General features: G+C 59.1%; 1 protein-coding gene across 1 annotated transcript in view; it reads left to right on the top strand.

The window, feature by feature from the left end:
• Nucleotides 1-21,583, top strand: part of SLC6A3 (solute carrier family 6 member 3) — a 35,394-nt gene extending 13,811 nt beyond the window's left edge. Inside the window, exons 6-14 of the mRNA XM_040262234.1 lie at nt 217-320; nt 1,662-1,786; nt 4,335-4,447; nt 5,503-5,631; nt 6,561-6,660; nt 9,166-9,266; nt 10,405-10,572; nt 11,904-11,975; nt 21,161-21,583. Coding sequence (XP_040118168.1) covers nt 217-320; nt 1,662-1,786; nt 4,335-4,447; nt 5,503-5,631; nt 6,561-6,660; nt 9,166-9,266; nt 10,405-10,572; nt 11,904-11,975; nt 21,161-21,184 — 936 coding nt within the window. The 3' untranslated portion in view covers nt 21,185-21,583. The remainder of the gene's footprint in view (nt 1-216; nt 321-1,661; nt 1,787-4,334; nt 4,448-5,502; nt 5,632-6,560; nt 6,661-9,165; nt 9,267-10,404; nt 10,573-11,903; nt 11,976-21,160) is intronic.
• Nucleotides 21,584-24,971: the final 3,388 nt, after the last annotated feature.

The following is a 24,971-nucleotide window of genomic DNA, read 5'->3' as shown; positions in this document are numbered from 1 at the left end:
GCTCTGTCTCCCCTCGGGGACCTCGGGGGCCGCTCACCCCGCTCTGTCTCCCCTCGGGGACCTCGGGGGCCGCTCACCCTGCTCTGTCTCCCCTCGGGGGCCGCTCACCCTGCTCTGTCTCCCCTCGGGGACCTCGGGGGCCGCTCACCCTGCTCTGTCTCCCCTCGGGGACCTCTCCTGGTGGGGGCCGCTCACTCTGTCTCTGCACTCCTGCAGGTCTGGATAGATGCGGCCATCCAGATATGCTTCTCGCTGGGCGTGGGCCTTGGGGTGCTCATCGCCTTCTCCAGTTACAATAAGTTCACCAACAATTGCTACCGGTGAGTCTGCCCTGAGAGAGGCCTGTGGCGTCAGGAGGGCAGGTGTGCCCCTGGGCGAGGGGAGGGGACAGGAGCCGTGCTTACAGCCCCTTAACTGCACGATGAAGTGAGATGGGGAAGCCACAAGCCAACGCTGATTCCTGCTTAAGGGAGGCTTTGAAGCAGGAAGATGCTGCCCCCTCCCTGGGAGGAGGCCTCTCAGGCACCCCCAGACCCCTCCTCTGCCCGGCTGGGCCACCCCGTCCTCCCAGCATCTGGGGTCAGGCTCCTCACCCCTGTCTCCCATGAGGAAGGGCCTGTGCGTGTCCCCACCTGGCCTTCACTGAGGGAGCAGGGGCCCCAGGCGCGCCCCAGACCCCGCGGAGCCCCCCCACAGACTCAGCGCCAGGACAGGCAGGAGTGCGGCCATGCCACGTGCCCAGAGCCCCAGCAGCCCGCCAGCCGGCGCTGCCCGGCCCAGGAGGACCTGAGCGACCTGCAGCCACTTGCCGGCCCGAAACCGTTCTAAAGACAGAGAAAGGGCTTCCTCCAGGACTGCTTTCCTTGACCTTTGAGCCAGTGTTTGGTTTCTTTCATATCATGAGGATAAAAATGTTAAAAATACAAAGGCGGTATGCGCAGCAGAAAGGCCAGACTGACCATTACCCAGAGGTCCACACAGAGGTGGCGTCTGGATGGCAGGCCAGACAGCGGCTCCCAAGCCCACCCTGTGCCCACCCGAGTCTGTGAGGGTCCTTGGACTTGGGCACTTGGAAGGGCTGGCCCCGCAGCCCCTCCTCCCTGCTCTGAAGTCTCGGCCCTCAGAGTGAGGTCCCTGGGCCAGCAGCCCTGACCCCCAGGCACGTAGGGGAAACAACATCTGGGCCCCACCAGACCCACCCCGTCAGCACCTGCATCTTAGCAAGGTTCCCAGGAGGCATCTCCAAGCCCTGCCTGGCAGCCCTGTGGGTCAAGATGGGGACCCCGTGGTCACCTGGGCTGCCCACCAGAGCCCAGCTTTGCCTGTGGGATCATCTCACCATCAGCGCTGAGTCAAGAGTCCCAGGAGCCCCTTGGTCCCCAGGCAAGCGCAGATGGCTGGTCACTGGAGGCCTGACCTGGCCAGGGTGTGGCCAGTGCCCAGAGCTGCTCAGCAGGGGGTGCAGGTGGGCAGCTCACCACTGTCAGGGGGTCCCAGCCTCCCTCCCTCAGGGCAGCCCGGGACAGGGTCACAGGAGGGGCTGGCCTGCCCGTCTGGGGAGCGCCCCCAGCCGCCAGCACCAGACACAGCCAATTACGAATAATGACGGGAAATTGCAGAGGCGCCCGGCCGGGCTGGCACAGCGTGTCTTGTTCCTGCAGAGACGCGATCATCACCACCTCCGTCAACTCGCTGACGAGCTTCTCCTCCGGCTTCGTGGTCTTCTCCTTCCTGGGGTACATGGCCCAGAAGCACAGTGTCCCCATCGGGGACGTGGCCAAGGATGGTGAGTGGTGAGGTCCCCGCCTGCCCGCTCCCAGGCCGCCCAGTTCTCGAAGTGTTTCCCTGCAAGCTGAGAGGGAAGCGCATGGGCACCCAGGGCCCTTCCCAGGAGCAGCTGACACGGCGGAGAGCAGGGTACCTGGGCACCCTGCACCCACCACCTCCACGCACTCCCAGCTCCTGCCCCCTCGGGCCCTCCTGCTGGATGCCAAGGCGGGTCAAGGTTGGCCCTTGGCCCAGGGCTCCTCACAGAAGCCACTCGGGCTGCAGGACGAGGGTCCGGTTCCCCTCACCTGGTGGGAAACATGCAGCTGAGGGCTCAGAGTTGTTCCAAGTGGCACAGATGGCCGGCCCTCGGTGTGGTCAGCCAGAAAGAGGCTGGGCTGGCTTGGACACCAGCAGCTACTTTTTCCCGAAGCTTTTCCCCCAGCCCTCCAGGGGCCATGGCACATACCCGTGGGAGGGGGGTAATAGCGGAGAAACCCCCGGAGTCTCTGACACACAGTGGCAACAGAGACCCACGCTCCCACCCTGCTCACCCAGCCGACGCGGACAGGAGTGTCTGCAGACAAGGGCTCAGCGGAGGGGAGCGAGCAGCAGAGGAGTGGGCACTGGTGACGCAGGGAGCAACCTGGGCCAGCAGGAGAGGGCTGGGGCTCCTGGCCCAGAGCAGGGTGCTGGGGAGCCCTGATCGCTGCGCCCCTGGGCATTCCACGCGGGGGGAAGGTCTGCTGGTGCTAGATCCGGGGCGGAAGGCCTGGCTGAGGCAGTCTGGAGCTGGGTCAGTCCAGGACCTGGGCCCCAAATCGCTGCTGGCCCCGCCGGCCTGAGGGTTGTCCTGCGCCCGCACCTGGAGGAGCCCCTTCCTCTGAGACCATCCCGCTCAGGGGCAGCCCCTCCTTCCCCCCACAAGCTCCTCTCCTCCTGGGTCTTCTTACTCTCGAGCAGGAGGGTTACCGAGGAGAGCAGAGGGCTGACCCCACCGGCGCCCTGAGCTCTCTGCAGGTCAGCCCATCAGTCCATCCATCGAGTGCTGGGAGCCCCACTTGGAAAGCAGGGAACAGAGTTTGGAGCTGGGCGGACGGGCCCCTCCAAGTCTGCCAGGAAGCTGGGGACCCTGATGAATCTCCATGTGCTTCCAACCCACTCTTTCCTCCTGGGAAAAAAATCCAATAAAGGCAGGAAAGGGAACCTAATGCAAATAAGGACTGAGCAGTGGAATTTACTCACCTTTGCATTTATGCATTTTCACTGGGTTCTGCCCTTTATTATGATAAACAGCAGTAGTTTGCGAGAATCCCCATTAACCCCTGAAAGTTAGCTGACCGTCTTCATTGCATTTCCCAGAAAAGCAAAGTAAATGTCATTTATAGCTCTAATTCTCAAGAAAACAGGGGGAAATAGTAACCCAGGAGCAAAAATGAAAAGTGAGGATACTGGCTTTAGTTCAACCAAGCTGATGGACATCTTCCAGGCTCCTGGCGCTTAGACTTTAGGGCTTTTCAAACCGTCTGCCCCTCCTGCCCGCATCAGAAACCGTGCTCCTTCCTGGGGCGTTGGGGGTCCCAGAGCCCAGGTCAACACCAGGGCCCCTGACAGATCTTGGAGGTGGAGCCTGGCTCCGGCCTTTGATTCTCTAGAAGCATCCGTAACTGCCCCCTTCCTGTCCTATCGGCTGGTGCCTGACCCAGGCCCCTCGGAGGACTGGGAGCCAGGAAAGTGGTGAGCTGTATGTCCATGAGCAAGCTCTCGGAGGCTTTTGTAAAACTAACCCTGAAAGGGATCAACTTGCAGCTTCCTGTGGGGATATTCTTTACTTTGGGGTCATTTGCAGTCAAGTGCCTGAGTCCTGACCACTGCCACCCCTCCCCACCTCCACCCAGATTCCACGTACTGGGGGTGAGGGAGCTGGCATGGCCCCGTGTGTCCCCACTCCCAGGAGTGTGTCTGGGAGACAGTCAGTGGGGACAGAAACACACCGTGTTGCAGGGAGCGCGTGGAGAAGGCGTGCTAAGTTGTGGCGTCTCTGTAACAGCACATGGCTTTTAAAGATCACCCTTGAGCTGGCACAGAAAAGCATCTACTGTGTAGGCTACCTGACGCAGCAGTGAGCGTGAGCGTGTGAGTGTGAGTGTGAGTGTGTGAGCGACAGGCACAGGAAACCAACCAGGAGGCCCCCAGGGTCTGGAGGGAGGAAGCACAGGGTGCCCCCTACTCCGGAAGCCTGTCCTGCCCTCTGCCTGCTGGTGGGCACCCTCCTCTGGGGGCACAGGGTGTGGGAACGGTCGAGGGCTGGGGGACGGGGCAGAGCCCTCTCTCCAGGACCTGGCTTCCCTTCTCCCAAGGCCTGGGCCCCGAACTCAAGGAGGGAGGCCTTGGCAAGGAGAGCAGATTTTGCACTGCCTTAGGGCCGGCTTCGGGGGCGGGGGTTGGTACCGGGAAGGTCTGCCCGGGGTGAGCGCCTGCTTTCAGGGCCGGGGCTGATCTTAGGGCCGGCTCCAGCGGGGGTACCGGGAAGGTCTGCCCGGGATGACCTGAGCGCCTGCTTTCAGGGCCGGGGCTGATCTTCATCATCTACCCCGAGGCGCTGGCCACGCTCCCGCTGTCGTCAGTCTGGGCCGTGGTCTTCTTTGTCATGCTGCTGACCCTGGGCATCGACAGCGCCGTGAGTGATCTCTGCGTGCCCTGGGGCCCCGCCAGGGACAGCCAGCTCACCCGCTGCCCTCCGGGGCCGGCCAGCCTGGAGAGCCCAAGGGCCCGCACGTATCTGTGCCTGCACAGAGCCCCCGAGTGGGAGGGCAACGGGGCCCCACAGTTCCTGGGGAGGGCTCTTCAGACCAGCTCTGCCCTGCTGCCCCTGGGGTCGTGGCGAGCCCCGGGCGGGGGAGGGGGAATAGGGAGCTGCAGGAAATGGGGGCCACACAGCACCCGCAAGGCTGGGCCTGACTCCAGCTTTCCCTGCCCCGCGGCCGTCTGGTGGGAGCGGGTGCCGTTTTGGGGGCGGGGGGGGGGGCAAAGGTTCCCGCCTGGCCCACTGGACATCCATCCTGTGGTGGCCCTGTGGGCCCCGGGGAGGCCAACTTCCTCACACTTCTCCTCCACGTGGCCTGCTGGGCACCAGCACCTGGGATCTCAGGTCCCGTGTCTGCACCCCCGAGCCTCCTGGGAGAGGGAGGAGCCCCCAGTCCCTCCCCTGTGAAAGCTGGCCACTCCACCTGCTTCTCCCAGTCAGCCTTCCCACCCGCCCCTGGGTGGACCACACCTGGGTGGACGAGTCCCTCCAGCAGCACTTCCCAGAGGAGATGGTCCCGACTGAGCAGGGCAGAGGCTGCTTGGAGGCCAGGCTTCCTGGGGACACCCCCTCCGGACAGTGCTGAGAGCCAGGAAGGCCGTGGCACTGGGGACACGGCCAGTGGCCAGGCCAGGCCTCCTGGGAGCAGAGCTCAGCTGTGGGGTGGGGCAGACACTTGCTTAGAGAAGCCCGGCAGAGCTGAGCCTTTGTGGCACCACATGGGGCATGCAGCCCCCACCAGAGGGCAGGACACGCACCCCGCTCCTCCATCTCCAGTGGCCATGCTGGGGAGCAGCCCTTGCTGGGGTGCCCTCTGCCCCCCGGGACCCCATGCGGCTCCCGACTGAGCATGTGGGTGAAGACGCCACACGTGGGTCCCCGAGGGGGCAGAGGGCCGCCCCACAGCGCCCCTTCTGTCCTGGCTGCAGATGGGCGGCATGGAGTCCGTGATCACCGGGCTTGCGGACGAGTTCCAGCTGCTGCACCGGCACCGGGAGCTCTTCACGCTGCTCGTCGTCCTGGCCACCTTCCTCCTGTCCCTCTTCTGCGTCACCAACGTGAGTACCCGCGCTGCCCCGGACGCTGTCTCAGGGCAGACAGAGCAGGGGCGCCCCGCACAAACAACCCATGACCTGTAATGATACACAGGCGTCCGTGCCCATGCACACGGTGGCCTTGAGTCAGGCAGGGCGGCACCCACGGTCACTCGGCGTCCCCGCGGTCGCACGTGGTCCCCGGGCGTGTGAGGGTTTGGTCTCCAGTGTGTCAGCACCTGGATAGCTCCCTGCGAGGCGCCTTTGGGTTTGTGGGGCAAGAGGGTTGGGGGGCTTCCCTGGTGGCTCAGCCGGTAAAGAATCCACCTGCAATGCAGGAGAGCCCGGTTCGATTCCTGAGTCGGGAAGATCCCCTGGAGAAGGGCAAGGCTACCCACTCCGGTATTCTTGGGCTTCCCCGGGGTCTCAGAGAGTAAAAAATCCGCCTCCAATGTGAGAGACCTGGGTTTGATCCCTGGTTGGGAAGATCTCCTGGAGAAGGGAACAGCTACCTATTCCAGTATTCTGGCCTGGAGAATCCACGGACTGTATAGACTCGCAAAGAGTCAGACACAACTGAGCGACTTTCACTTTCACTCGGGTTTGGGGGAGGTCTGTCCGGGGCGGGGGTGGAGGGGTACAGGGCTCAGGGCCCCCTCCTCACAGCGGTTCTGCCATTGCTGGCATTTCCTGGCCTTCATCCCTAACTGTACCAGGAGCCCTGGAAAAGCGGGGAGAGGTTGGTTTTTTCGTAATAGCCGGGTTCCCAAGTGGCTGCTCGTGGACTGAACTGTAGTTTCTTTCCTGAGTGACGCTCCATAGAGAGTAAAACAGAAGGTGTCTGTAAGCTGGTGCCTCAGGCCAGGCTGATGTTTTGGGAAGAGCAGTTCCGTGGGCAGGCGTGAGAGCCGGGCACCCCGAACTCAGTGGGTGCGCCCCTCCTACCCCCCCAGGGCGGCATCTACGTCTTCACGCTGCTGGACCACTTCGCAGCCGGCACGTCCATCCTCTTCGGGGTGCTCATGGAGGTCATCGGGGTGGCCTGGTTCTACGGTAAGAACGAGTCCTGCTCGGGACAGCGCCCTCCCACCGGCAGGACCGAGCTGCCGTGCTGGCGCTGTGACCGGCCAGGCCAGCATCTTTGGGGTTGGTCGATGCGGCAGCCAGCGGCCCTGCGTTGTGGGCACTGTGGCACAGAGCAGCGCTTGGCCGCTGCTGCTTGGTTGGATCCGTACAGGCAGTTAGCCTGGACAGCACCCTGAAGCTGCCCCTGTGGTCAGGGCACTCGGTGTGGCCATGTGATCCTGGGCTGGGCCTGGAGGAGGAGGGTGGGCTGGCTCTGGGTGCCGCCCTCTGGTGGAGGCGGTCTCTGCGTCCCGCTGAGCGGAGTCCCGGCACCAGGGAGGCAGGGGAGCTGGCCAAGGAGGGCGTCACTGGGGCCTCAGCTGATGGGAGGGAAGAGACAGGAACACTCAGTGAGGCTCCCGACTCGGCACAACGGCCCCACCAGACTCCTGACCCTCCTCACCCGGGGCCAGCACTCGGATACTAGGACTGGGAGCCCCTCAGGGTGGGGGGCCAGCTGGTCGGCAGGTGGTGTGCCCAGCCTGCAGCTGTGTGCCCCTGCCCCTCCTGCGTGTCCACCGTGTTTCCCGGGATGTCCTGATGCAGGTCTGACAGCAACAGAAAGCCACCCTGCAGAATTCTGTTGTGTCCTTCCCACTGCCGTACCCGCCCGTGCTAGCTCTCCGTTTCTCTCCTGGGGCTTGGGTCCTGGTGCCGCTTGGCTCACCTGACCAGGCATCCTTGACAACGTTCGCCGTAAAGGCCCGAGATAATAGGGCCTTCTTGCACGTGTGTGTGCTCCGGCCAAAGCCAGAGGTCTGTGCTGTTTGAGAACTGCAATCTTGAGACAGCCCTGGTGCCACGTGAGGGGTCATGGCCTCTGCTTCAGCCCTGAAGTTATAACCTGAAAAGCACTCTAGCTTTGAGAGGCTTAACCGACAAATAGCTGGTATTCCAAAAACATTTTTCCAGTTAGTTACATTTCCTTTTCTACAGAAAAGGGAACTATCAACCTCTCTGTACTTTCATTGGCACCTGGAATCAATACCTAGTCTACAGTTTTAGATTGTAATCTCCCCAAATCAACTCTGAATAGTCATTGGAAGGACTGATGCTGAAGCTGAAGCTCCAGTACTTTGGCCATCTGGAGCAAGGAGCTGACTCACTGGAAAAGATCCTGATTATGAGAAAGATTGAGGGCAGGAGGAGAAGGGGACCACAGGATGAGATGGTTGGATGGCATCACTGACTCAATGGACCTGAGTTTGAGCAAGCTCCGGGAGATGGTGAAGGACAGGGAGGCCTGGCGTGCTGCAGTCCATGGGGTCACAAAAAGAGTCGGACACGACTGAGCGACTGAACAACAACATCTGAAAATAAAACCTCAGAGAAAGAGAGAAAGTGCCTCAAGTGTGTCCAGCAGCCAAGAACATCGAAGAGCTGGTGGAGGCCCAGGGGAGCTGGCCTTGCGGCGACCACACGCTCCCCAAAGCCTCTGAACACAGAGACCGCACTTTCTGCAGACAGCAGTTCACACCAGAGCACGGCCTCTCAGTGCCCTGAGGTCCCTGTGGTCTCCGGATGGGCCAGCGTGGGAGGGACTGCCTGCCCCGGAGCTGCCCGAGGGGCCCCGGGGGACACCCCGTCTCTGTGGGCCTTTAGGTTCAGCCTCCACCCTGCTTCCTCAGTCCCCCTCCGATCCGAGGTCTGGTGAGAGGGCTGAGTGTGAAGAGGGGGTCCTGCATGGAGTCCTCTCCCTGATGTCCGCGCATGCAACGAGAGACTCAGGTGGCCAGCCATCACCCGGCCTCAGGGCAGGAGAAATCAGCATTGAGACCTGGAGAAACTGGCTCACCCAGCTTCTAGCAGGAGCTTTCCCTACAATATAACGACTGTGTGCATGTCGCGGGGCATAGCTCAGCCCTGAAACGTGGAAGACTCGGGCAGCTGCTCCTGCCTGAGCAGGAGGACGCTGTGCTCAGGGACACGAGCCAGGCACAGACAGATCCCGCGGGAGTCCCTCGGGTCCCTGGACGGCAGGGTCACAGAGGCCGCAAGCAGGATGGGGAGGGCCGGGGCCTCCGTTGGGAAGGCGCGGAAGGCCTGGGGAGGACGGCCGGCATGGCTGCACAGTAGTGCCACTGTGCTTCAAGCCGCCGGGCCGCGTGCTCACCGTGGTTAAAACGGAAAGCTTCACGTGATGTATGTTTCACCATGATTTCTGTAAAGGAAAATAATGTTCATTACAGAGGGGAGGCAGGGGTGGCCGTGGGCCTCGCGAAGGTGGGTTTGAGCCCCCCAGGCCCTCCCTTGCAGTCAGGGACGCCAGGGTCACCCTGGGGACGTGCACGGGCCCGGGTCGGCATGACCCACCCCCGGCGGCCTGGGCAGCACCGTGCACCCTGGGCTCCGGGGGGGAGCCGGGGGACCGGGGCGTGGGGGCCGCGTCTGCAGGCGGGCCGCGCTGACGCCCTGCCCGGCCCCCTGCTGCAGGTGTGTGGCAGTTCAGCGACGACATCAAGCGGATGACCGGGCGGCGGCCCAGCCTCTACTGGCGGCTGTGCTGGAAGTTCGTCAGCCCCTGCTTCCTCCTGGTGAGGCCCCCGCCCCCAGCCCCGTCCGCCGCGCCCTCCCCGCCTCCCTCCGGCCCCCTCCCCGCCTCCCTCCGGCCCCCTCCCCCCCGCCCCCCCGCCCCCTCCCCGCCTCCCTCCGGCCCCCTCCCCCCCGCTCCCCCAACTCCGCCCACCATCCCGCTCCGCCCCGCCCCGGGGCCTGAGCGGGGAGGGGGGCGCGCGTGCCTGATGCTGGGCCCCGCCGTTACCGGACCAGGTACCCCAGGGGCGGGAGTCAGCAGGTCACGGGCTCGGCCGGGAGGGCAGGCTGGCCCCCCAAATCCTCGGGTCTCCTGGAAGCATGGCCCCCACTCGGCCCCCCACCGAGACAGCCACGTGGGCAGCAGAGTGGTCCTTAATCCGTCAGCGCCTCTGCCTGGAGGTCGGAGGTCGTCAGCTGCCCTCTGCCTGGAGGCCGCGGAGGGAAGTCAGCCTCGGGGTCAGCGGGTGCTCCGCCCGAGGCGGGACGGAAGTGGACGGGGTTCACCCACAGCGCGGGCCCGGGGCTCCCCGGCACATCCAGTGGCTGCTCGCGGTCTGAGCTGGGCTGGGCAAGCTCGGGCTGGTGGGCAAGTACAGCTGTGGCCTGTGGTGTTGGACCCGGCCGTGCGTCCACCCCACGGCTGCAGGGCCGGGTGGCTGTGGCCGAGTCCCAGTGGCTCAGGATCCCTGACTGTTCCCCCCCTACCCGACGGCCCCGGCTGGCTGTTTGGGGCCGTCCAGCTCTGAACGCAGAGGCCGGCAGATGCGCCCCGGGAGACCTCAGCGCCCGCCCTGCCCCAGCCAGCCCAGCCCAGCCCCCCGGGTGTGAGTGCACTCGGGCAGCCCCGACCCCCCGAGGGCCAGCAGGAGAGGAAGTGGAGCGGGGGTGAGGCTCCCGGCCCAAGCCTGCGCAGGGGCTTCTGGTCGCCCCTCCTGCCTCCAGGCACCCCCACGGGGTGACCCGGGGTTTACGGAGGCCAGCGAGAGAGCCCCTCCCATCAGCCCCGAGCCTCCGGGGCACGTGCCCCCCACCACCGGGGCCCGCGGCCTCAGGCCAGCGTGTGGCGGGCCTGCCCCCGGAGTCGCTGCTCGGGAGCCCCTGGCCCCAGCTGCCCCTGACCCTGCCGCTCGGTTCCAGTTTGTAGTCGTGGTCAGCATCGCGACCTTCCGGCCCCCGCACTATGGCGCCTACGTCTTCCCCGAGTGGGCCAACGCGCTGGGCTGGGCCATCGCTGCGTCCTCCATGTCTGTGGTCCCCATCTACGCCACCTACAAGCTCTGCAGCCTGCCTGGCTCCTCGCGGGAGGTGCGTACCTGCACGGGGGGCCCCCTCTCCTGCCCTTCTGCCCGATGCGAGGCCGCCAGCGAGGTCAGGTGGGGGTCCCAGGCCTGCTCCCAGCAGCTCGTCTCGGCCAGCAGGAGAGTCCGGAGTGGGCGGCGACCGTGCTGGGGGGTGGGGGGTTGGGGGGGGTGCTGTGCCTGTGTGTGTGTCTACACATGTGTCTGGGTGTCTTGTGTGTGAGCCTGTGTGTCCGCACGTGGGCACGCACACGTGTGTGCTCGCCAGTGAGGATCTCTGGGTGTGAGCACGCCCGCTCTGCATCGTGTGGACGGCTGTGATCTGAGAGTGGGGGCGGACTCGGGACCAAGCCCCCCCCCCACTCCCGGGGCTGAGCCGGGGCAGCGGGGCTTCCAGGCAGGACCCCCGCGAGGGCGGAGGCGGCTCCGGGCTCCCAGTCAGGTCCACTTCTGTGTCCCCGTGAAGCGGGGGGGGGTGACCTGTGACCTGAGCACAGGGGTCCCCCCGCCTCCCATCGCAGTGCCGGGATTCCTGGCAGAAGAGCTGGAGGTCGTAGCCTTGCATGCTCTTCCGGAGCCCTCAGACACTGCTCGATGCCCGATTCCAGTCTCTCAGGGGAGCGAAGCCCCTGGCTGTACCCCAGCAGGTCCAAGCGTTCCCCGAGGGCCACGTGGCATCTCTCTGGCTTGGATGCAAAGGCGGGGCCCCTCGCAGGCTGGCCCCCAGCCCGTCCCTCAGCGTCAAGCAGGCCCAGCCCAGGCCAGGCCCCTGCAGCCTCGGCAGAGCCGGAGGAGGCGCCACTCACAGCCCCCTCGCTGGCCTCCGGCGGGCAGCCCTGCAGACAGCAGGCGACCGCTGGCCCTGGGAGAGACCCCTCTGTGTGGGCTGGGGAGGGGTGTCTGCAGGCCAGTGGGCTGGACCTCCTGCCAGCCAGACTCACTCCCTAGAACCTCAGCAGTGAGATGGGGGGACAGTGACACCCAGGGGGGACGCCTGGCCCCAGACAGTCCAAGGGCCAGCTGCTGAGAGGTCGGAGGTGGGGGGGTGAGCTGTCAGGGCGGGAGGGAGGCGGTGGGAGGGAACCAGCCTCCCCTCTGGCTGTGAGACAGCAGGGCCTCCGGGACCCCGGGATCCGCAGGTGCTGCAGGAGCGTGCAGGCTCCCCTGCCTGCAGGGCCTGCCACCGGGACTCCACACCCAACCCTGCTCCCTCCGGTCGGCCTGGACTTTCTCCAGGGTCTAAGGAGACCTGGCCATCAGCCCCCACCCTGCGTGGCGGTCACCCTGGGCCCGCCCACCACGCTGGGCCGGCGCCCACAGCGGCCCCTTCTCTTCTAGAAACTGGCCTATGCCATCACGCCGGAGACAGAGCATGAACGGGTGGACAGCGGGGAGGTGCGCCAGTTCACGGTGAGTGCCGCGGGGGGCTCCTCGTGCCCCAGCTGCCCAGCCGAGTCCCCCAGCAGGTGGACACTGACTCAGACACGCTGTCAGGGGCATGGCTGGGCACGGCTAACGGACAGAGAACTCCGCTTACGGAGACTGCAGGGCGGCTGATCGCGCTTTGCCTTCTGTCTCCTTCCTTCCAGCTCTGATGTCTTTATTTTTTCTACTTTCATTGGTCCGCTCTGTCACACCTTAACTACCTTCTTAATTTAGACCCTGGATCCTTAATTAACCCTTCTTGTTTTCTCACATAAGCATTCAAGGCTAAGAATTTCCCACAAAATACCCTGGTGGCTGCATTCCATAGCTTTTAATACAGCGTTTTGTTAGTTTTAAACGTGTTTTAATTTTCGTTGTGACTTCTTCCAGCCATGAGTTGTTTGTAAGTAGCTCTGTCTGAAATCCCTAAATACATGAGGATGTTCTATTTTTTGTTATTCGTTTCTAAATTAATGGGATTGTGTTCAGACCCCTTGCTACCCATTCTTTGAAGTCTGTTGACGCTCCTTTGTGGCCAAGCACCTACCCAGCTTTCATAAGTGTCTCTTGTGTCTTTAGATGAGATGTCTTCTCTAGTTGTTGGTACACAGTTCTCTTTCTGTCCTAGATCAGGCTGGTAACTACGTTGTTCAAATCTTCTACGACTTTGCCCGTTTCAGCTCTGTTCAGCCATCAGTAATCCGGAGACATGTACGAATATCCTACTGTGAAAGCATATTTGTCCATTTTCCCCTGTAGTTGTACCGGATTCCATTTTATCTGACCTGCGCCAGTTTTCTGGGACTGGTACGGACTCAGGGTGATCAGTCTTCCTCAAAACCCAGCCTGTCCTCTTGCCCTTGAGATGCGTTTGCTCTTAAAGTCCTTTTCGTCTAGAGGACTATAGCTGCACGAGGTTTCTGTAGAGTTTACCCGAAACATCTGTTGTAATCTTTGAACTTCCCACTTTGCAGTCATCCTAAAATTTAGGTGTCTTTTGCAAACCTCGAATACACTGAAATGCTTTAGTCTGGCAGTTGGGCAGACTAATCTGTTTTACCTTTGTCGGCATTACTGATATAGCTGGGCTTGATTCTGCTATCTTTTTAACTCTGTTCCATTTTTTGATGTTTATTTTTCCCCGTCTGTTGTCTTTTATGATTGATTTTGGAGGATCTGTTTTCTTATTCTACTCTTTCTATTTGTTTGGAACGTATGTGCTTTATTGATTTTATATTTGTTTTTAAAATTGTACTGTGTGTATTTCTTTTAAGATTTCTTTGATGCGGACCATTTTTAAGCGTTTTTAAGTTGTTAAATATGCATTTGGCTGTGCGTGGGCTTTAGTTGCTGACACGGCTTCGTCGGGTTCAGTTCAGTTCAGTTCAGTCGCTCAGTCGTGTCCGACTCTTTGCGACCCCATGAATCGCAGCACACCAGGCCTCCCTGTCCATCACCATCTCCCGGAGTTCACTCAGACTCACGTCCATCGAGTCTGTGATGCCATCCAGCCATCTCATCCTCGGTCGTCCCCTTCTCCTCCTGCCCCCAATCCCTCCCAGCATCAGAGTCTTTTCCAATGAGTCAACTCTTCTCATGAGGTGGCCAAAGTACTGGATGCTTCAGCATCATTCCTTCCAAAGAAATCCCAGGGCTGATCTCCTTTAGAATGGACTGGTTGGATCTCCTTGCAGTCCAAGGGACTCTCAAGAGTCTTCTCCAACACCAGAGTTCAAAAGCATCAATTCTTAGGCACTCAGCTTTCTTCACAGTCCAACCCTCACATCCATACATGACCACAGGAAAAACCATAGCCTTGACTAGACGGACCTTAGTCAGCAAAGTAATGTCTCTGCTTTTGAATATGCTATCTAGGTTGGTCATAACTTTTCGTCCAAGGACTAAGCGTCTTTTAATTTCATGGCTGCAGTCACCATCTGCAGTGATTTTGGAGCCCCCAAATATAAAGTCTGACACTGTTTCTACTGTTTCCCCATCTATTTCCCATGAAGTGATGGGACCAGATGCCATGATCTTCGTTTTCTGAATGTTGAGCTTTAAGCCAACTTTTTTACTCGCCTCTTTGACTTTCATCAAGAGGCTTTTTAGCTCCTCTTCACTTTCTGCCATAAGGGTGGTGTCATCTGCATATCTGAGGTTATTGATATTTCACTCAGCAACCTTGATTCCAGCTTGTGTTTCTTCCAGCCCAGCGTTTCTCATGATGTACTCTGCATACAAGTTAAATAAGCAGGGTGACAATATACAGCCTTGACGTACTGCTTTTCCTATTTGGAACCAGTCTGTTGTTCCATGTCCAGTTCTAACTGTTGCTTCCTGACATGCATACAGATTTCTCAAGAGGCAGGTTAGGTGGTCTGGTATTCCCATCTCTTTCAGAATTTTCCACAGTTTATTGTGATCCACACTGTCAAAGGCTTTGCCATAGTCAATAAAGCAGAAATAGATGTTTTTCTGGAACTCTCTTGCTTTTTCCATGATCCAGCAGATGTTGGCAATTTGATCTCTGGTTCCTCTGCCTTTTCTAAAACCAGCTTGAACATCAGGGAGTTCGCGGTTCACGTATTGCTGAAGCCTGGCTTGGAGAATTTTGAGCATTACTTTACTAGCATGTGAGATGAGTGCAATTGTGCGGTAGTTTGAGCATTCTTTGGCATTGCCTTTCTTTGGAATTGGAATGAAAACTGACCTTTTCCAGTCCTGTGGCCACTGCTGAGTTTTCCAAACTTGCTGGCATATTGAGTGCAGCACTTTCACAGCATCATCTTTCAGGATTTGAAACAGCTCAACTGGAATCCCATCACCTCCACTAGCTTTGTTCATAGTGATGCTTTCTAAGGCCCACTTGACTTCACTTTCCAAGATGTCTGGCTCTAGGTGAGTCATCACACCATCGTGATTTTCTGGGTCGTGAAGATCTTTTTTGTACAGTTCTTTCGTGTATTCTTGCCACCTCTTCTTAATATCTTCTGCTTCTGTTAGGTCCAGACCATTTCTGTCCTTTATTGAGCCCATCTTTGCATGAAATGTTCCCTTGGTATCTTTAATTTTCTTGAAGATCTCTAGTCTTTCCCATTCTGTTCTTTTCCTCTATTTCTTTGCATCGATTGCTGAAAAGGGCTTTCTTATCTCTTCTTGCTATTCTTTGGAACTGTGCATTCAGATGTTTATATCTTTCCTTTTCTCCTTTGCTTTTCACCTCTCTTCTTTTCACAGCTATTTCTAAGGCCTCCCCAGACAGCCATTTTGCTTTTTTGCATTTCTTTTCCATGGGGATGGTCTTGATCCCTGTCTCCTGTACAGTGTCACGAACCTCATTCCATAGTTCATCAGGCACTCTATCTATCAGATCTAGGCCCTTAGATCTATTTCTCACTTCCACTGTATAATCATAAGGGATTTGATTGAGGTCATACCTGAATGGTCTAGCGGTTTTCCCTACTTTCTTCAATTTGAGTCTGAATTTGGCAATAAGGAGCTCATGATCTGAGCCACAGTCAGCTCCTGGTCTTGTTTTTGTTGACTGTATAGAGCTTCTCCATCTTTGGCTGCATAGAATATAATCAGTCTGATTTCGGTGTTGACCATCTGGTGATGTCCATGTGTAGAGTCTTCTCTCGTGTTGCTGGAAGAGGGTGTTTGCTATGACCAGTGCATTTTCATGGCAAAACTCTTAGTCTTTGCCCTGCTTCATTCTGCATTCCAAGGCCAAATTTGCCTGTTATTCCAGGTGTTTCTTGACTTCCTACTTTTGGATTCCAGTCCCCTATAATGAAAAGGACATCTTTTTTGGGAGTTAGTTCTAAAAGATCTTGTAGGTCTTCATAAAACCGTTCAGCTTCAGTTTCTTCAGTGTTACTGGTTGGGGCATAGACTTGGATAACTGTGATATTGAATGGTTTGCCTTGGAGACGAACAGAGATCATTCTGTCGTTTTTGAGACTGCATCCAAGTACTGCATTTTGGACTCTTTTGTTGACGATGATGGCTACTCCGTCAGGTGGGGCCCCTGATTGCAGCGCCGATTCTCCAGCTGCGGCAGGTGGGCTCCGGAGTGCACAGGCTCAGTAGTTGTGGCCCCCAGGTCAGTTGCCCCACAGCCTGTGGGATCTTAGTTCCCTAACCAGGGATTGAACCCACGTCCCTTGCTTTACAAGGCAGATTCTTAACCACTGGGTCTCCAGGGAAGTCCCTGTACCAAGCATACAGGGACTTCAAGTATAAAGTTAACTTCAAGTATACAGTTAAGCATTATATGAACCCCCATCCTGAATATCACAAGGACTTAATTTTTCCTGCTGTTGATTAATGATACTAATAATAATTGTGTTGTTTAGTCGCTAAGTTGTGTCTGACTCTCTGTGACCCCATGGACTGCAGCACACGAGGCTTCCCTGTCCTTCACCATCTTCTGGAGCTTGCTCAAACGCAGGTCCATTGAGTCGGTGATGCCATCCAACCATCTCATCCTCTGCCGCCCTCTTCTCCTCCTGCCTTTAACCTTTCCCAGCATCAGGGTCTTTTCCAGTGAGTCAGCTGTTAATAAGGAGCTATTATTGGCCAATGTCGCGTTTCTGTCTTTTCTAACCACAAGTCAGGCACTGCTGTTATTGTCGCTCTCGCTGTTTTCTCCAGAAACTCCCCTGGACGAGTGTGCGCGTCCAGTGCTTGTTCACTGTACTTTTTCGCATCCACATCTTTCCTTGAAAGATCACTTTCTTGCCTCTCAAAAAGTATCCTCCAGACATTCCTCTAAGGGAGTGCTTTTTTAATCTGTTTATTTTTAACTGAAGCATAATTGCTTTACAGTATCGTGTTGGTTTCTTCCAATGTCGTGTATCTGTGCGTGTCTTTACTTTGCCCTCATTTATGACAGTTTCTGCAGGCACGCGGTTCTGGATTGAGTCACCGTCTCTCGGCATTCTGAGGACAGGGCTTCTCCACCTGCCGCCCCACAGTCCTGCTGGGACGGGAGGTCCCGCGGGGTGGGATCTCCTGCGGGCGGGGTCTCCATGTCCCGTGGGGCGGGGTCTCCTGCAGGCAGGTCCTGTGGGGCGGGGTCTCTGTGTCCCCGGGGCCCGTCCAGCTCCCTTTACCTTTGGGGCTGGCTGCAGTCGCCCTGTGATGTGTCTGAGCACAGACTTCTGTTGTTTTATTATAAAACTGTTATAAGTAGTTTTATTTACTTGTCTCTCCCAGAATATTTTGTGTGTCCAGGGTCTGTAAATTCTTTCTAGTGAGTTCTGGGAGTTTTGCAGCTGAGTGTTAAACCTCGCCCTTCGCCTCTGTGTGGCCGTCCTGGGCTCTGTGTGTGACCGTCTCCCTGGCCCCTCGGGGTCTCACCCTCTGTCAGGGGTCTTTTTAGGCTCTGTGTCCAGGTTCTCCACTGGCATTGGCCCATGCAGGGCTGTTTCTCGTTTATCTAACCACGTGGCGAAATACAGCCTTGTGAATGACCATCCAAGTTCCGCCTTGACAGCAGTTCACCTACGCCTGCCCGCCCACCTCCCTCCTGCTCCCAGAGTCAGCACCGCCTCGATCTGGCCGGTCGCCTCCTGGGGCTTTTCTGCTGCACGGCTTTGTGGCATCTCTGCTGCTGCTGCTGAGTCGCGTCAGTCGTGTCCAACCCCATAGATGGCAGCCCACCCTGGGGTTCTCCAGGCAAGAAGACTGGAGTGGGTGCCATTTCCTTCTCCAGTGCATGAAAGTGAAAGTGAAAGAGAAGTTGCTCAGTCGTGTCCGACTCTTAGCGACCCCACGGGCTGCAGCCCCCCAGGCTCCTCCGTCCATGGGATTTCCCAGGCAAGAGCGCTGGAGCCGGGTGCCACTGCCTTCTCCTGTGGGATCTACCAGTTCAGTTCAGTTCAGTCGCCGACACTTTGCAACCCCATGAACCGCAACACGCCAGGCCTCCCTGTCTGTCACCAACTCCCGGAGTTTACTCAGACTCGCGTCCATCGAGTCAGTGATGTGTGCCATCTATAGGTACCGCTAAATTCCTGAGAAGCGGACTGCTTGGTTTCCGTCGTTTTGAACTTTATTGAAAGGGCTTCATGCTGAGTCCTTGAGCTCGTCTCTCCACTGTGTGTGGTTATGCGCCAGGATTCACGCTTCTTATACCCACAGTCCCCTGAGCCTCTTGAAACTAAGTTCCCAGTGTATTTGGAAATATTTGCTGTCACCCCTTCCACTTTTTCTGCCTCATCACCTTCAGGGGCTCCGGTCGCACGGTTCAGGCCTTTAGTTCTGTTCCCTCTGTGTGTTTCATTTTGTGTGCTTTCTGTTGCTTTGTTTAGCTCATTAACTTTTCACCTCGGCAAAGCCTAATCTGCCGATGAGCCCATCCACCGGGTCTCTCCTTGCACACTCTGTAGTTTTCACCTCTAGAAGTCCACGCTGGACATTCCATGTCGGTCACACCTCAGCTTGCCTGTCTGGTCGTGCAGTGCAGTTACGATCTCTGTGCCAGGCCCTCATCTGCCAGCGTGAACATCTGTGTCTGTTCTGGGTCAGCGTCGGTTGACTTTTCTCATGAGATGTTGGGTTTTGCTGATGCCTTGCCTGTCTAGTCATTTTTAACTGAATTCTAGGTATTGTGAGTTTTACTATGTTAAAGCCTAGATACATTTGTGTTACTTTAAATATTCTGGGGGCTTCCCTTGTGGCTCAGTGGGTAAAGAATCTGCCCGCAATGCAGGAGACTTGGGTTCAATCCCCCAGGTCGGGAAGATCCCCTGGAGAAAGAAATGGCCACTCACTCCATTATTCCTGCCTGGAGAGTCCCATGGACAGAGGAGCCTGGAGGGCCACAGTCCCTGGGGTCACAAGAGTCAGACACGACTCAGTGACTAAACCACCACCAGACAGATACTCTGGAGCCCTGTTCTGGGTTATCATCGAGTTACTTGGAGACAGTTTGATCTCTGGGGGACTTGCTCGTGGAGACTTGTGGGGCCACAGCAGCACTGGGTGTGGGGCTCCCTGCGCTGCTGATGCTGGAGCAAGACCTTGGGGAACACTCTAGTCAGCTCCCCGAGGCCCGAGATGCTCCCACCTGGCTGTGGGGCAGCCTCAGCTCCCAGTGTCCAGGTTTGGGGAATGTTTCTTGAATCCTGCTTGGGAGGCCTCTCTGGACTCGAGTGCCTGGCCGCTCAGCTGCACCCCGGGGTCCCGTGCACATGCTCAGAGCTCTGGGTGCTGCGACCCCCTCTGGAACTCCGTCCTGTGAGTTGCCGCGCCCTGGGGCTCTCCCAAGCTCACCCCATCTCGCCAGCCCCGGGGTTCACCATCTGCCCTGGGCTCCGCGCCCCACGCTGCTGCTGGAAAGTCCCTGGAGACTGCGAGTGGGGCAGCTGGAGGCCTCATCCTCCTGGTCTCTCTCAGGGTCTCTGTTCTTTGTCGTCCAATCTCCTGCTGTCTGAAAATGCGTTATTACATACATACTGTTCATTCTAAGTGGTTTTGGATGGTAGAGTCTCTTAGGTCCCCATTACTCCACCTGGACCAGAAATATCATTGTTTTTCCTTGTTTTTGGCTGCACTGTGCAGCTTACGGGATCTTACTTCCCCAACCAGGGACTGAACCCAGGCTCTCGGCAGTGAAAGCCCCGAGTCCTAACCACTGGACCACCGGGGAGTCCCTGGCCCAGAAATCTCTTTGTCTGTCTCTGGCACTGCCCTGCCCATCCCCCGTACCCCCCCCCATTATGAAAGCTCCATCACCCACCCCCTTCCTGTGCCCCCTTCACTGACAGGGACCTTCTCCGCTTCTTCTCAGGAAGCAGCCTTTGACCTTTGAACTGTGCAGCTCTGTGCCCTGTGTCCCCTTCTCAGCCAGTTCTTACACAGCTGCCCAGTAACCTAAAGGTCTCCACCCTCTGGTCCAGGAGCCTGGACTGGAGTTTCAGGTTCCTGCTGACCACTGCTGTTTCTGGTCTCCTGGTTGCCGGCTCATGGCTTGAGCTTCCCTTGTGGGACCTCTGAGAGGCCTCCCCTTCCTCCCAAGAAGGTTGCCTTGGGCTCGTCCGTGGCTGGGACAGAGGGCCGCTTCACCCCTGGGCTGGGTCCCAGCTGGGGTCCCCGGTGTGCCCCCCGCCCCAGCCTCAGCACTGGCCTGAAGTCACCACGCAGCCACCACCCCAGCCTCGGGCCCTGCTGCTCCGTCCCCGCCAGGCCCTGCCCTCCGGCTGCCCTTGGGGGCTGCGGAGTGTGTCCTAGGCAGGTCCCCAGAGGGCGAGGAAGAGCCCTGCAAGGGGACCGCCTCCCCACCCCCCACAGGGGGGCCGCCTTCCCCCCAACCCCTGGACGGCCGTGTCAGAAACAAGCCCTGCACGTCTTGGTTTGGAAATGTTTACAAACACTCGGTTCTTGCTATTTAGTGCGATCGAATGGCTTGTGCTCAGAAACAGGCTGAGCTAACAGCCGGGTAATCACAGGCAATGGCATCTGTGGACAGCTAAATAGGGGCCTGTTCACCTCGCCCGCCCCCCGAGCCGGGAACGGGCTGCATCCGCACCTGCGGGGTCGCACAAAGCAGCCGGCACCGCGGGGCACGGGGCTGCCCCCGGGATGGGATTGGAGGCCCCAGGAGTGAGGCCGAGGGGTGCGGGGCTGCCCCGGGATGGGATCGGAGGCCCCAGGAGTGAGGCCGCGGATGGGATCGGAGGCCCCAGGAGTGAGGCCGCGGGGCGCGGGGCTGCCCCTGGGATGGGATCGGAGGCCCCAGGAGTGAGGCCGAGGGGCACAGGGCTGCCCCTGGATGGGATCAGAGACCCTAGGAGTGAGGCCGAGGGCCAGGAGTGAGGCTTCCAGGGCCTGGGGGCACTGCGGGTTGCAGCGGGCTGGCGGCGTGCACTCTGGGACTCTCCCAGGCCTGCGGCGTCCAGTGTCTGCCCAGAGTGGAGGCCATAGCACCCGGGTCTGTGGGGGCCACTGGGCCGCATTCTGGCCCCTTGAGGCCGCCGTGCTCTGACTTTGTGAAGCAATGACTTGCCTCCAGGAAGCAACTGGGGCGTCAGGTCTGTGGTGCCCAGGAGCCGCACTGGTCCCCGCTCCCACCTCCCGGCTACAGCAGGGCTCCCAGCCTGGGAGCCGCCTGTATCCAAGGGGCACCTCACTTCTTGTCTCAGCAAACTCTGTTTCCTCTGCAGCTCCGCCACTGGCTCGTGGTGTAGGCGGATGGAGGAGGAGGAAGAGCTGCTGGGTGCCGTCGGCGAAGACCAGGGCGAGGAGGGCACCCCACCCCCAGCCCTGTGCCTCGCCAGACACACACGCGTCTTTCCCTGGACGGGCACGCCCTTTGTGCCCCAGGAGCCGACCCCGCCGTCCACATGTTGCTGTGTGCCTCCCCTAGTCTGTGCTCGTCCCACAGGTAGAATCGACTGAGCTGTGTTCCGTGCGTTACACCGCCTGCCCTCCACCCCCGCCGGCCCACCAAGGCCACCTGGAGCTCGGGCCACGCCGCCGGTCCGCGTGTGGAGGAGAAATAACAAAAATTATAGGTCACTGTTCTCTGCCGAGAACCCCAGCGCTCGCGATAGCTTCCTACACCCTTGCTTTGCTGCTATTAAAAAAGCCAAGTGTCACGTTTGAGCTTCTTGTAGAGCCATGAGATGGAAGACGCCACCCAAAAGGTGAAAAAGCCTCCCCATGTCAGATGGGTCAGTCCGCGCCCCAAAGGGCCGGGGGCCTGGGTGGGAGACAGAAGCGCTGTTTATTTCCTTGTAGCTGAGGGAAAACTCGGTAAAATCTGTGTGGACTGCCACTGGTCTCGCCCGACGTGGGTCCCTGTCAGCTCACGGTCACCTCACCGCGGACCCCCAGCCACAGAGAAAGCGAGCTTGCCAGGAGCAGGGGTGCCCCTGCGGCTTAGCCTGGACTCCTCAACCTTAGGAGGGAGGCCCCGCCGGAATCTCAGTTCTTGGAGGCGCCCATCTCAGCAGCTGCAGCTGTGCTTTCCTTAGGGAAGGGCTTTCAGAGCCGCGTTGACCTGGGAGTCAAACCCATGCTCAGAAGGCAGGGCCGGTTTCTGAAGCCCGTTGGCCGACGTTGCCAAGGTTGCTAGAGAGGATGTTAGCTTCTGGCACTGCCGTCCGCAGGGCTCGTGGCCATGGTCCAGGGACGCCCTGCTGGCTGCGTGCCCAGGGCCACTGGGAGGCTGCCGGACAGGCCCACGGAGCCCTCACAGCCGTCCCTGGGAGCGGCCCTCAGCCCAGGCCCATGGAACCGGCTGCTCAGGGGAGCCACGGGTGGACTGGCTCTCGGGGGCGGGTGTAGCCGAGAGGAGTCGGGCCCCCCGTCCTTGCCGGGAGCGCTGAGCACTCCTGAAGAATGCCAGTGGTGTCCGCGTCCGTCTGCGTTCACAGTGGCCTCTCATGTGCTTGTCCCTAACAATAAAGAGACCCGCGGGGAGATGGCCAGGGCTGTATGGCCATGTTCCTTCCTGTCTCATCCAGGTGGTGCCTCGGGCACCCAGACCCCTCCCTTGAGAACCCCCTTCACTCACTTCCGCCTGCCACGAGCGTGCGCAGCCCCGGCTTCCCAGGTCTGCCAGGCTCAGCCCGACCCACCCATGGCCCCACGGGTGTCCCCCCAAGTCCTCCCGTCTGTCTTTCCTCTCTCTCAAGCCCTCCTCTGCCCAGCCAGCTCCCCTGCAGGCTCCCCAGGGGTCCGGACCCCAGCCAGGCAGGCTGAGCTGACCGCGGCCCCTGCTCAGTGCGAGCACATCCTCTGGAGACACGACAACAGAGTCCTGAGCAGCTCCCTGCCTTTGGTCCCTAAGGATCTCTCATCTGCTCTGGAGAAGGAGGTCCTTCTAGATACCCGTCAGCTCTGGCCACAGCCCAGAGAAGAGCCCTGTGCTTTATCCTTCTGGTTGGATGCCACCTCTGGGAGTCTGCTCTGACCTCTGCTTCTGGGTTCCACCCCTGCTCAGTGCTCAGGAACCCCCACTCTCTCCAGCAGGTGTCCATGGAAGGGAGAGTGCTCACTGTCTCCCCAGTTTGAGCAGGAGCTCCCCCGCAAGCAGGGGCTGAGCTCGTCTTGTGCATTTCTGCCAGTGTCTTGGAGCTGGTACACAGTGGGCAGGGGCACTCAAGTTACATTTACAGATGAGTGAGTGAACAGGGAGGGGCACTGGTGGGTGGATGGAGGAGGAAGCGAGAAAGAGGAAGGAAGAGAGGAAATGGATGGAAGGGTGGATGGATGGGTGAGTGGGTGGGTGGATGGAAGTGTGGATGGATGGAAGTGTGGATGGGTGAATGGAAGGATGGATGGATGAGTGGATGGATGGGTGGATGAGTGGATGGATGGGTGGGTGGATGGATAGATGGGTGGAGAGGTGGGCGGGTAATCTGTGTGCACGTGAGTGGATGAACAGGTGGATGGATGGGTGGGCGGGTAATCTGTGTGCACGTGAGTGGGTGGACGGGTGGAAACAGGTAGTGGAAGTTCTCGTGTCACATCTAAAGGCTGTCCTTCTGGTCCAGCCTCACACACCCCGGTGGGGCTGGCCACTTGAGTGCTATGTTTGATGTCTGTTCTCCAAGGGGAGGTTACGCTCTTTAATACAAGTGAATCGTGTCAGTTTTGAAACACCTGAGTATGTGTTTTCTTCCTGCGCTGACCGGGTGCGGAAACGAGCTCCTGGAGGGGAAGAGGCCGCCCCAGCTCTGGCGACGGGGGGCCTCGGGGCCTCCATCCACACTGCGCTTTGCCGTCGGACAGATGCGCTTTGCCCAGTGACCTTTAGAAGCAGCCTAGGTGTTACAGCCCAGAAAAGCCATGTGACGTTTCCTTAGAGAGGAGCATTTGAATAACGGCTTGGCGACAGTGAACCAGGTGGTTTAAAGGGCAAGCGAATCCCTCCGTGCCTGGCTCTCCTCGGTTTTGCTCCACGATGCTCGCTTAATCTCTGTAGACGCGCCTGAGCAACATCTTTACCCGTCTCCTGGTCATGGACAGCAGGAAAGGTCTCCTTTTCTGAGACGGTCAATTAGCAAGTCCTGTGCTCCATGGTTCCCCCCGGAAGACGCTGCCGTGTCCTGACCTTGGGAGACCTGCCTGCTTCCCACCTCCCCCGCCTCCCCGAGGACCCCCAGGGCCCCAGTACCACCAGCAGAGCCTGAGGCACCGGAACCTCCCTCCCCCATCTCTCCCTGATTCTCCAGGGTCCTGCAAACCAGCCCCTCACCGCGTACGGGTACCAGCTGGCCGCACTGAAGGTCCATTCACATCTGGGAAAACAAGCTGACAGTCACTCTGGCCACCTCCCCACCCTCTGACCTTAGGTGACAGAGAGGGCCAGGCAACTGGGCTGCCCCTGCACAGGGCCGCGGCCATTCCACAGGATGGGAAGCATCGGACCCCTCCAATTTAGTGGGTCTGGCTTGACTATTTGTTTGTTTTTTTTCATTTTAACAAAATAGAAAATATCAGAGTCAGTGCCCCTGAGGGGGGCAAGTCCTGCTTTGTGAAGTGTGTCTCAGCTGTGCACCTTATCTCCCTGATGGAGCGTCAGAGAGAGATGGAACCCGAGACACAGCTGATGGGACAGGGAGAGAGGCAGGCCCTGCAGGTCAGAGCCAAAAGTCGGGGCCTGCCCTGGGCAGGGGTAGCGAGCCCCGCAGTCACCTGCCTCTCCAGGAAGGCCCTGTCTGCAGCCCCCTGGGGCCCCTTTGCGTCCCTCCTCGAGGGCTGGTGGGTAGCTTCCATGTACACAACAGAGCTTAAGAATCGAGTCCGTGTCGACTCGACGCTGAACGCACTCACCTAGAATTCGAATAATCTTACTTATCCCAGGAGCTAAGTTCCCCTTGTGTGTGGTAAGGCATTGCAGTCATGCCTGACTCTTTGAGACCCCACAGACTGCAGCCCTCCGGGCTCCTCTGTCCATAGGATTCTCCAGGCAAGAATACTGGAGTGAGTTGCCATGCTCTCCTCCAGGGGACCTTCCCGACCCAG

The sequence above is a fragment of the Oryx dammah genome, unplaced genomic scaffold (assembly GCF_014754425.2).
Source record: "Oryx dammah isolate SB20612 unplaced genomic scaffold, SCBI_Odam_1.1 HiC_scaffold_20, whole genome shotgun sequence".
NCBI lineage: Eukaryota > Metazoa > Chordata > Mammalia > Artiodactyla > Bovidae > Oryx > Oryx dammah.
This window is presented reverse-complemented; position numbering and strand designations above follow the sequence as displayed.